Raw genomic sequence first — 12722 nt, forward strand, 5'->3', positions numbered from 1 at the left:
TTTGGGGAGAGTGTGATGGGGTTTGTTCAGCAGAAATGTGAACCCGTTTGTGACCAAGAGTGCTCCGTGCCAAGCAGTTTAGCTGCTGTGCTTTTTAAAATATCATTATTTTAAGCCTAACAGTAAGGGAAGGTACAGTCTTGGTTGTGTCATCCATTTATTTGTCTCTTTTCTGGAAAAAGAGTACATTTTCCTTCTCTATACATCCCTGATCATCTCAGGATTAGAAATCTTTATTATAGTTGAGAGGTCTGAGTGTCCAGGAGCTAGATGCACTCTCTTTAGAAGTCCAAGCTTGTGTCATTTTCTGTTGCTTCTTTACTGATGTAGTACTCTAGAATTGCAAGGAAAACTTCGATCCCCCAAAGTTGTATGCTTTGTCTATTTCTTGTTAACTTACTGTATAGGTTGGTACAAAGTTGTCTGGTAGAAGGATTTCTTTGACTTTCCCACTCATGTAATTGAGATGTGGTCAACTTACTGAGATTTTGCTCCACTCTTGGTCATTTTTTTATGTTCTTAAATACTACCTTGGGATTCATGGAGAAAATATCCTTTCTTCAGGCAGTTCTTTAAGTTTCAGGAGAGTGTTCCTAAATTTTCTTGTCCGTCAAGGATTTCTGGTAGTTTGTGTGAAGGACCAAAATATTTGTATTGGGGGGGGTGGTGTCTAGTGTGACAGGGGTATTTTTCCCTTCTGTAAAGGGTTCCTTATGTATGGGTGTCTTGGTCAAGGGTTTTCATGGGAGAATGCTAATGGCTAAGAGTGAGGGACGTTGAGTATATCCCAAGCAATTTCAGTGTCCATTGACTCTTACACTAATCTTATTTTCTACTGTATCACATGAGCAATGTTTCCAGGACAGTCAGAAGAATTGCAAGGGACATTTGCAAATGTTATGGCCTGCTGAGATACAGTTATTTGAGAGATCTGCCCCCACTGCCCAAAATGAAAGGGCACAGCGCTGAAGTGTCACACTGTCAGTATTGCTTCTGTGATCATGCCTCTGTTTTTCTTCCCCAACAGTCCATTGTTTGTAACGTGGAAGATCGGTCGAGATAAACGATTGCGTGGATGCATAGGTACTTTTTCCGCCATGAACCTGCATTCAGGACTCAGGGAGTACACACTTACTAGGTAAGACTTTGTTTTCCGTAGCCTTAACTGACATATTTAACTAGTCTGCTGAGGAGGTGATAGGTGTGCTTTGGTGTGTTTGGGTTTTTTGTCTGTGTCACCGGTCAATGAAAACTTGTATCTCCTGTGGATGCTAAGTGCCTGGTTAGTTGACTGTTGGTGTCAGGAGGCTATGGTTTCAATTAAAAACCGTAACTGGAGCTTTTTTCTTTTTATTGGTTTGGAAAACTACTCTCCAGTAGCTTATTTTTACTGACTGTCATAGTATTTTTCCCAGTATTCAGACAGATTTTAGCCTTAATAGTTAATGTCAGGGCAGAAGACCAGAAAGTCAGGTTTGGGGATTATCCTATTCACACTCCTAAAACAGCAGGTATTCTCACCTCTTCTCCATCAGGTCCTTCCAATCAGCTGCAGTTAATTTAATGCTACAAATTTCCATTACATGTTACTCTTCAGATACATCCCAGCCCCTGAGTGGGAAGCTTCTGGATGAGGGAGGTAAGTGATGATAATCCTTCACTCCCTGGCAGCATAATCCTTCATTTTTTGAGCTACACCTAAATTCATTCACCTTAATATTGTTCCATTTCCTTTGCATAGAGTGAAAACTAATAAGATGATCACTAGAGCTAGTAGCAAGCTTTCTATTTGTGTTTTCTAAGTTTCCTTAAGTTTGTTTTCTAAAGAATCAATGGAATTTTGTTCCACTTGGTTACAATAGATTGTTTATAGTGCTTTAAAATAGAAACTATATTCTGGCATGTGTAGATCTCTGTAATTGTCATCACTTAAAATAATTGGTGCCTCCAGATCACATTAGATTTTGAGGCCTTCCTCCACTACAGAGTCTTCCTCTTTGCAGTTAAAAAGCCTTCTCAATTCTTGTATTAAGTAACACCAAAATGGGACATGTTCTTTCTTACATGTCTCCCTAGTTTGTTTGTTGCAAGCTGAAGTTCATTTCATGCTTCTCTGCTCAGCTTGAAGAAATCAACTGCTCATCTCCCAGAGTCTTTACAGACTTCTGAAAGACCTAGTTACCTTTATTATATTGGTTTTATTTATTATATGATATGGAATGCTTCAGGTTATAGCCTTTAAAACCTCAACAATCACAATGGTCAATGAGATGATGCTTATAATGTAATTTGAAGCGGTTTCTCTGTTGCAGGTTAAAAGCCTTAAAATCTTAACCATTAGTGAGCCAAGCTGGAGGAAAATCAACTTGCCCCCTGCACTGAAGAGTGTTTCATTTAAGTGTGTACTTTACAGTCCCTGATTGAGAACAATGAGCTTGTACAGGAAATTACCTCCTAAGACTAGGGAGAAGGTGATAGCCAAAGAAGTTGACTTCGTTGCCCATAGATTTTTTTTCTATTCTCAGAGATACCTAGGGGTGAAATCCTGCACACCTTTAAAAATGCCTATAAGATTCCTGTGACTGCATTCCAAAGCTGAAGTCCAAATGTATGAGAAGTAATGCAAATTCAAGGAAACAGAGACATTTTCAGTGTGCTATTTAAATGATGGCCACATGCTGGGGATATTGATACTGCACTGTGATGAGGGTCAATCAGTGATTCCTCAAATAAGAGAATGGAGGAGATTATACTCTCCTACTCTGCAGAACTCTTTGAGAGATTATCAGTTGTTTATTAAATAAAGGATTATATTTAGTGGCATATTGGATTTTATTGTCTTTTATGGGTAAACTTTTTCATATCTATGGCACCACCAAACTTCAGCTGTGACCCACTGCAATGTAAATTTCATATCTGAATATATGAAAAAGTGGTTCCCCTCAATCAGTTGCTTAAAACAGACAGCAAAAGGTACCTGTGATCAGTTTCCTTTGTGGTGTTAGTCTTTTCAGTGACAGAGCTTCCGGAGGAGAGCGTTTGAGGAATAACAGAAGCACCTTTGAAACATTTGTGAACTTTCAGTTGGAGCTCCACAGGCCTCCCCAGGAGGTATCAGAAATTAGGACATTGTGGCTTGACCCAGCAGTACATGGGCAACAGGCTTCTGCAGAAGATACGACAGTTCCTGAAAGCAAAACCAAAAACTTCTTCAGGGGAGGCAAAAATTAAACAGCAAAGTAGGTAGAGTGAGAATGGACGCTCCAGAAAGTGGAATTGGACCAAAAAGTTCAGTTGAGGATACAGGAAAATATTCTTCTGGCTTTATTTTACTAGCTGACATTTTTCTTCAGTTACTCTGAAGATACAGGTTGGATAAACAGAACCAGGTTGTTTGCCTAGTTCATTCTTATCTTTTTCAGCACCTTTTTGTGGAACTGTGGCCCAACTTTCAGTGAGTAAAACAGTACAGAACAGCTGTTCTTAAGTGCCCTGGTGCTGTAGCAATCAACATATTCACAGCTTCCTTCAGACATGAATTTATTACAGATATGCTGAGCAGTGCTTAGGGTCGCAATAAATAAAACTTCCTGAAATGTAGTAGTGGTCTCTGGTTGCATGTTGTACTCTGTATAGTGTATGTCTCCATCTGTATGCAATAGTTTCTTCAAAAATAGCACAGTGATAGTTCAACCAGGAATCAGAAGTGAACAATTTCCTTCTTGCACACATGCACTCCCCAAATAAAACACCTTTTTTCTGGTCTGTAAACGAAAATGGTGATTGTGTGACCTAGTGAGTATCTCCTCCCTATTTTAAGCTGTGTAGGATGTTGTGGTGGTATAGCCAGTGTTTTACACAGGAAATTTGTGTGGAATGATTCATCATTAATTGGATGCATCTGCCTAAGTCATGAGGAGGGATGAGAATACTCCTAGTTCAAACTGCTAGTACTGTATTCCTAATAAAATCTGTGTTACAATTCAATTTTCTGTATCCTTTTTTTTTCAGTGAACCACAGGGGAAAGGAAGTAGATTATTAAAAACTACTGCAGAACTTTATGAAAAGATAGATGCAGGTTTTAGTGATTTTCATTTTTTAAATATAATTTTACTTGGCAATTGATTTGATAAAAATCTAACCCTCTAACCTTATCCAAAATGTATTACAGTATTGAATGTTTTGTAGGCAGAATAGTCCTTTAGACTGCATGTGTTAATTGAATATCCCATCTGAATGTGTAAAATTAAACCAATCCAGATTATGAAAAATACCTTGTGTTTTCCAGCTCCTTCAAGAAAATACAGTGAACTTGGAAGCAGGTTACTACAGAAATTCATAACAGGTTGATAAATTACTTTTTCATGTATTCTCTTCAGCAGTAAAGGTTAGGGTTTGGTACTGAACTTCTAAACTGCTCTCTTGCGCTTGAGGTACTGAGCAAAATAATTTTGTTTATTCATTTCAGTTTATTTTTTCTCCTTGTTTAATAGAATCTAAGTTATATTTTATACCTAGTGGATATAACAAGTGTATAAATTAAACTTTAACTCTGCATTGCTTTATCCTCTCAAGACTAGAATATGTATGTTGTGAGTGGTATAGAAAAGCACAGATACAGGGAGACGTTACATGACGGAGTTTTCTGTCATGGAATGCAGTGAAGAAAAATGGGAGGATTCCAGGCCTGAAGTGCATTAGCACAGCAGCTGAAAACTGGATTTAAATTTTCAAATAATATGTAGCCCACCCTCCTTAACTAGCATAGGCCTCTATCTACTGAATATGTGATGTAATCAGTCTTTTTGTTGTGTGCTCTACTTACTTCACCTGAGAGAAATCTAACTGCTGTCAGACATTCAGTTGAGATGTGGTTGATCAGGAAAAGAAAACAAAGAGGGAAACTTGGGATAAGAAGCACAAGATGGAAGGAAATAAAACCTGCAACCCAACTTTCTCACCCTTGATTTGGCTACTAGTGGCATCAACTACTGTTCTATATTTGTCAGCAGCTTCAAGTCTTCATCCTTGTCACTGCCATATAACTTGGCTGCTTTCTGTGAAAAACATTGACCCTTTCCTCCATCCAGCTGCAAGACTACAGTAGGGCACAGTTATTTAAGGGGCAAAGTAGAAAGATACTGAATGACTGATCACATTACTATTGATGTTGGCCTTATTTACTAAAGACTAGAGGCAAGTATCTGTGCAGACAGAGTGGCTTCCCTCTGTTCCCAGCTGAGGTTACTACTTTAATTCCTGTTTTCTTTTTTACTAATCATAGACTTGTTCAATCTTCTCTGTAATCAACCTCCACAGCCCTGTGCTAACTTCCCACAGCCTCTTACTGTCATCAGGCAAAGCTGCTGTGAGTATAGGGAGTCATTGCTGTTGATCCAGGGTGAAGCCTACTCGTGTATCTGACTGTCACTTTGGAATTATGTGTTTCTGACATTTGTTGTGACCTTCACTGTTCACAGAAATCGTGGTCTGAATTAATTCCTGCAAATAGCATTTCGTGTAATACTTCAGAGCACGTTATTGTGTCTGTGTGCTCACTTAATACTTTGCAGGCTGTCTTATTTTGTGGCTTTGATTTACAGTAGGCCATGGCTGCAAGTCAGCTTTTTTTACTCGTATTACTGCTCTGTCTGGTGGCCACCAATGAAAAGTGCCTGGTAATTGTGAGATGAAGCTTACACTGTCACTTTCCAAACTAAACTCTGCAGAGAGCAATGTAGCCCAAACTCCCCAGCATTATGCTGTTCTTGTGTGTTTAACATTGTCTTTAAAGCCATGAAGCATGTTGCTGCTGCCCCATTCATATGTTTCCATGAAAAGCAGGTATGCTGGTTGCCTCTTGAGTTTTCAAGGTTCCCTTATGAAGATGGAGGGCAGAGATTTTGCCCCTACTAAAGGATGACCAGCAACATAGGGAGGATGTCATGGTGAGAACAGGCGCTTAGGAAGATCTGTGGTAGAGTGGTTCATAGCTAGCTGAGTGGATAGACAACCAGTGAGTCCCACTGAGTGTGTGAGGAGTCAGTGGTGATAGCCATCTGGAATGTGTAACTCCTAACTGCATTCACACCTCATGACCCCAGTTAGTTGTTTTTAGTGGGATTTCAACTTACAGAATCCACTAAGCTTTAACACTAAAAGTGCCATGGATGCTGTCAAAGCCTTTTGAGCCGGCACAACTGCAGGGCAGCTGGGGCTCTTCAGGTGGTCACAGCACGCATCTTTCACTTGCACCATCACATCCCTTTGCTGAATGATGAGGTTCTGTCCTAGAGAGCCTGCAGTTAGGAGTGATTTCAGAGCATCCTGCTTTCCTGGGAAGGTAGGACACTTAGAATGGTGTACTGAGTGTTTTTTCCTCAGCTCAGGACTGGGTCTCTGGCCCTATGGAAGGTTCAAGGATGCTGAAGAATTTGCAGAACTGCTTCTCTGTTAATTTGTACCCACTGAAAGATTGGTAGTGGAGGGGGTTGCCATGACATAGGCATCTTCCAGTGTCTAGTATAAGGCAGATCCTTCTTGTCATGTAGTCGGCGGCAGAATGATTTAAGTGATTCTTGTGACTTTGTAGCAATCTCCAGTCACTAAACTCCTTAGCAAAAGAAAGGAGCCTGAGCCAAATCCATGTCATCTGTACAGAGATGAGACTTCAGTGAAACTTGGAGCTCTCCATATTTCTAAATTTCATCTGAGCTGAAAAAACCTTATTGCTAAACCAGTGTAGACATTAATTTTACAAATAACACTGGTTTAATTTGGGTAAATCATCAGATCTGGTTTAGTGGAATATAATTATTTAGTGGTAAAATAGATTTTGATGTAAACTCACAGTACCAGAAACTCTAATTGAAGTATACAAATTTGAATTTATTGAGCCAGGCTTAGTTCCTCTCTGTGAGTCAGTTCAGTAAGTAGGTCTGTAATGATTTTTGTGCACGCAGTGCCAGGTCGTTATTTCAGGGAACTGTTGCTTAACAGAGCTGTCTGCTGCCTTTTCTCAAAGGGCAAAGCCAAGTACCGGCTCTAGAAGTAGAAGAAATCCTGAACATTTGCTTTAATGATGAGTTAAACACTTGTCCTTATTTCATTCTGAAATGTAAAGAAAATGTTGTTTAGGAGGGAGTAGCAGCATGCCCCAGTGAATATACATTTCTTGTATATTGTGTGCGTAGGGGATGTAGCAGTGCTGCCTTAATCCTTTTTTTTCCCCTTTATTAAAAAATAAAAGTATAGGGGGGTTGTAATTGTTGGTCTATTTTTCCTGAGAAAAGCCTTTCTAGACCCTTGGAACTAATGGTAGCTTGGTAGCTGATAGTCTGTTTCCTTAGCAACACTTCCTGAAAGCACAAATGGAAGGACAGTTCTTAGATATTATCTTTATGAAAGGAGGAGCACATAATGATGCCCTACCAAAGCTTTTTAAACAGATCCAGGGTTATCAAATATTGATAACCATTTTACAGTTTTGCTGGGAAAACTGAGTTATGGAATATGAATTCCATAATTCACACAAGGGAATGCATTACTGTGGTGGGAAAAACTCTCTGAATTGACTGCTTATGCAAGGTAACTGGAAATTTAGCAAATTCTTATATCTCTATGAAGTGGCTCAGCAAAGTTTGGAGGGAATCTTGCTAGGACTGTTGGAAGTCTAAGCTCTCAACAGTGGAATTTGGTGTGAGGAAACTGTCCAGAATTTCAAAACTTATTTCATCATCTTATTTACAGAAAAGATGCAGTAAAAATCAGGAGTTTCCAAAATAGGCTTCTCATAGAATGCATGCCCTGAAAAAGCCATGATCAAGCAAAATAACTTGTGTTAGTTGGTGTAGTTTGTGGCATTTTGAGCAAATCAGATATTGCTGAAATTTGACTGAAAGTGAAAGAGTAACTGGGACCATCCAACAGCCTTTCCAGATGTGTTTCAGGGAGGAGCCATGACATTTGTGACTCCAATCTTTCCCACAATGCTCTTTAATTTTGTGCTTCTCCCTCTATTACGCTAAGAAAGTGATGCACACCCTGTTAGTTCAAAAGCAGAGTTCTGGCTGAGTTGAAATGCTTGTTTGGTTGGAAGCCAGATTTGTATTTGTCTTTGAATATTACCTTGACATAACCATTTGGAAGAGAGGGTGGGGCCAGGGGAACTGGCCACTCTGGTTTTCCTAGCAAAGCTCTACATTGCCATACCTCTTTACTTTTCCATTACTACTATGGAGAGTTGTTGGAACCCCATAGTTTTTGGTCAACTTAATCTTTGTGTTTGATACCCTTAAAGGGAGCATCTTCAAAATGTTTTCTCCAAATCTTTTTAGAATGGAATTTGCTTTCACTTCACAAGTGAAATACACAAGACAGGGCTGTGCACTCACACAACAGAGAGGTGTAGATTAGGTGTGTCCTGGAGCACTTGTGTTGTAAAGGAAAGGGTTTGCATATCTGGAAGCTCTTAGGACAGAATGGAAGAAGTTGGCATAGAAGTTACCTGCTTGTGGGCACGTTTCTCTGGCTGTTCACAGCTTTGCAGTAGATGTTTTTCAATACAGAGTAAGGGACATTTCCCACAGATTTATTGCTAAGGTGACGGGATGGTAGAGAAAGCTTCCTGCTCCTCATACTGACCAATGCTAAATATAAGAAAGCTGTTGAAGTACTTTATCCCTTGCTTCCTAGGACACAGGAAATTGAGGTGTAGCAGTGGTATATTGGGTACCTCGCCCAGCAGAAGGCTTAACAGCTTTGTTTGGCTCAAGGAGCTAATTTTTGGTGAAATCTACTGTTTTAATACAAGTTAAGGGATTAAGCGAGGTTAAAGGAAAAAGAATTGTCTCTTATGCTTATAAGCAGCTAAAGTCTTTAGACTGCAGCTTTGTGTGGGAGGTACTGTGGGAAAGGAGTCTCAATTAAAGTTTTCAGTCTGTCAGCACCTCCTCCATTTAGGTGTTTTCTGATGCTTCCTTAAGACAGTTTAAAGAAGAAATAGCACAAACTGGGTGTGGGACACCAGGCTCCGAAAGTCCTTGTTATCTCTGTTCACTTGAACATAAAGATGTTGAAGGGTTGTATATTGAGTTTAACATTTTCCATAGACCAGAGTAACAAGAATTAAAATGATCCTGTAAACTGCAGCAGAACTTTCTGGTATTCAAACAGAGACCAGTTTCAAACTCGTTGAATTTGACACTAGGAAGAGAGAAGTAGTGTTCTTTACAGAGCTGTACATGTGAGATGATAGAAAACCTCTCGGAAGAAGAAATAGCGTGTCTACCTCAGGTGGGACGTAGGAGCTATATAAAATGCTGAAGAATGTCTGAAGACTTTGGAGCTTAAAGAGACATCAGATTCTGAAGCTGTCCAAAAGTCCTGTAGGCCTCAGTGCTCCCATGGATGTATTTGTGAACATGTGATCTCAGCAGTGGGAGAAAGCTGATCTGTCTTGAATTTCACCATTTACAAATGACAGAAGTTTTACTGTTCATTTGATTCATTGTAGGAGGGAGACATATATATATGTATATAAAAATAAATACTTTTTTGTTTTGTTTTGTTTTGTTTTCCTAACATAATTTTAAAACACAGTATTAGGGACAAAACCACTCCAGGTTTGTCTCTTCCCTTTGAATTTTTGATGTGCTTCTCAAATTCTGCCATTTTCAGCTGTACTCATGAAAGTGTAGGGAGTGAGATATATATATGTATAACCTCCATACAGGTGTTTGTTGGTGATAGCCTTTATTTTAGAAGCAGAAGCTGAACATCTCTTGATTCCTTAGCTATGTAAATGCCAGTGTATTGATACAGTTCACAAAGCACTTGGTGCTGTGGAAATATATCAACAGTTGACGTGGATCCAAAAAATGTTTCTGCACTCAGAGATTCCTTCTTTAATGTGAGTTTTTCAAAGCATTTAAATAAAACTGTTCTAAATGCAGTTGTAATTAACAGGCTGAGAATAGCTTTTTGACCATGGTGGAGAACAGCTTTTTGGTCATCGGTACCAATTTCAGTAGGACTGATAACACTCAGTTCTTAAAGCAAAGATATCGAGGGCTGAGGGTGGATGGTGACATACATCTGGTTTAAATGTAATATTCAGGCTCCGGTGTCTGTCAGTTCTCCTGCTTAAATGGAGGTTTACTCTTCTGATGCATTGGGAGGATTCATGTTTTTTTCTGAGCACAGCTCTAAAGGGTCAGTAGTCAGCCAAGCAATCTCTAGGCTGGAGAAGTACAGTGTATAAAGAACTCCCATAAAAACTTGGAGAACTTGTAGAGATGTTCTGGAGTGCTCTGATGAGCCTAGGCATAGCTCCTGGGAACTTCCCCATTTGTCATGAGCTGCAACACCAGTTCACTGAGAAAGGCCCTTTATGGTAATGGCACTTACAGTTGTCCAGGCCAGTGTATGGAATCAGGAATATCAGCCTTCTCTCGGTGAGGAAATGGGACTTAGCTGAAGTGACTAATGTTACACCTTTTTCTTTTTACTGAATTTTTCAGGTGAGTACATTTCCCTAGTTTTAATTCAGTTTGACTTGACAGGGGAAGAAAAGAAAAGCTCTTGGATCATTGAAGAGTACAGCTTTTTTGATACTTCTAATTCAAGTAATTTAAATGACTTATACTTCTATAATACCATAAACTGAAACAGGTCCCAAGCTACCTGTGACATGTAATTCACCACTTCAGATACCAGCCTAATTGCCAGTGTTTTATTTGTAAACAAAAGCCAGATTAGAAAGGTATTCACACTGGTACATTCAAACAGTATTTCTCAGTTTAGGAGACTAGTCATTCTTTCCTCTATAAGAGAAGCTTCTAATGATTTAGAATAAAAATGTATTTAGTATGTAACAAAAAAGTTAAGTATTCTTTTTCTTCAAATACTGGCTTATCTCCCATTTAGCTGAAGGGTCAGTGTAAAGCCAAAATGTCATCTGACTTAACTGTTTGAAGGTTGAAAGAGATTTGAATGTCTGCATTTAAAAACCAAGTTGGGTGGAAATACACATATTTTCAATGGTCTCAGTTCTTACAAAAGACAATTAAAAGAGCTGCTGCTGTCCTCTATAGGACAGTTTCTTCCAGATGCTGTTGGTAAAGCCTCACAGATAGCACATTGGGTTTGCCCTGAAGAAAAAATGCCTGTTACATATATATGAACACAAAGAACGGAAAGGGGCAGTGTAGTTTTAAAATAACTGCAAGGTCACTGCAACCCCAGCCCTCTGACAGGGCATCACTGCTTCTCATCAGAAATGGTGTTACATGTTCTGTCAAGAAATTGATGCTGGTTTTGTTTCTGTATGCAGAAGCTTCTGCACAATTTGCAAGCTGGTTAGATGGCCCTTTCTCATCTGTGCTGAGGATGCATTCTGCAGTTTGCTCACTTAGCTACAGAGAAGCTTTTTTTCCTTTGACCTAGACTGCTAATCCCTCATTGCAAAGAGCAGCAGCTGGGCTTTGTCTGTGGAGGGTTCTGCACTGCACGCAGCCTCATTCGGTACAGCAACCCCCTCTTTGTGTGCTCTGCTTTTTCAATTACTGAAAGGGTGACTTTCTGTTTCCTTGCTCAGAAAACCCTCTTCAGTTTCATGAGAGTCTACAATGCATTTTCCCCCCTGCCAGTAATGTAGATTTTCAAGAGCTGTTAAATACAATTTCACAATTCAGGAGGTGAAACACTTCTGAGTTGCTTTTTAGAAAGGTAATGAAACTTATTTCTGTTCAAGTATTAAACACCTTAAAGAGATGTGTTCAATTGTAGCTCCAGTGGGTAGAATTATGAATAAACCAGTTCTTTGTGTGTCCACGTTGTATTATAATTTAACACTGAATAATCAGACTTAAGGTGTTCCAACTCCCTCAGTTAAACGTGTAGCAATGTAAGAAGTTCATGGTAGCTAACAGAGCAGGGAGCCATTGACTGGTTTAGGCTTTACTGCCATGAAGGCAAAACACCTGGCATCTTCAAAAGGTGGCATAGCGAAGGTGTGATATATAATATTTAATTAGAAACTGCAAATTTCACATTTCAGTTAATCTGTCAAACATTTTGTGTTTATACTTCCATGGTCTGTCACAGTCTATCCTGCAGCTGAGCAGACCTGTAAAGTACGTCAAATGCTGTTAATTGCCTTGAATACTTAAGTTAGTTTTTAGGCTCCACCTGTCTACAGCCTCAACCTGAACTCATTTCATAACTTCCTTTGCATTCCACTTGAGCTGTTTTTATTTGCTACTCAGACTCTGTTTTAGAGTGGAAAACATGCACAGAGTGACAGCTAAACTGCAAAAGGGTCTGTTGCTTGGGCATCTTGACCTTAGATACAATGATTAGTGAATGGCCCATCCCATCGCTTCTGTAAGCTAAGTTGCATGTGGCACTGAATGTGCCACCCTAAGCAGACAGAATTGTGGTAGAAAACTAGAAGGAATAAAGGGATGAAGTGGTGACAGGCTCTCATGAGAGGTATATGTCAGAGTGCTAAAAGGAGAATAAGAGGATGGCTTGCAGACAACTTATCTGTGTGTGAAGATCAAGGTAAGGAAATGCAGGAAGCAAAGCTCCCAGCTGTGTAGAACGTGTTTATATATCTAAACAGTCTGGTATTAATTGATGATCTGTGAAGGCACTGAACAATTGTAGCCTAATCTGTTAATGAGATTCATGTATGAAGTGAAAACCTACAGGCATGAAA

At 39.4% G+C, this 12722-nt stretch overlaps 1 protein-coding gene across 3 annotated transcripts in view; it reads left to right on the forward strand.

The window, feature by feature from the left end:
* AMMECR1 (AMMECR nuclear protein 1) overlaps positions 1 to 12722 on the forward strand; it is a 106117-nt gene that overhangs the window by 62961 nt on the left and 30434 nt on the right. For 2 of the 3 annotated variants that reach the window (XM_068152038.1, XM_068152036.1), the window contains one exon: positions 1028 to 1138. In XM_068152038.1, coding sequence (XP_068008139.1) covers positions 1028 to 1138 — 111 coding nt within the window. Of the gene's footprint in view, positions 1 to 1027; positions 1139 to 1535; positions 1640 to 2295; positions 2824 to 12722 lie in introns of those variants that run through there. The other variant, XM_068152037.1, reaches the window with a different exon arrangement.

The sequence above is a fragment of the Melanerpes formicivorus genome, unplaced genomic scaffold (genome assembly GCF_026170545.1).
Source record: "Melanerpes formicivorus ecotype bairdi unplaced genomic scaffold, bMelFor1.0.p_v2 SCAF_22, whole genome shotgun sequence".
In the NCBI taxonomy this organism is placed as follows: Eukaryota; Metazoa; Chordata; class Aves; order Piciformes; family Picidae; genus Melanerpes; species Melanerpes formicivorus.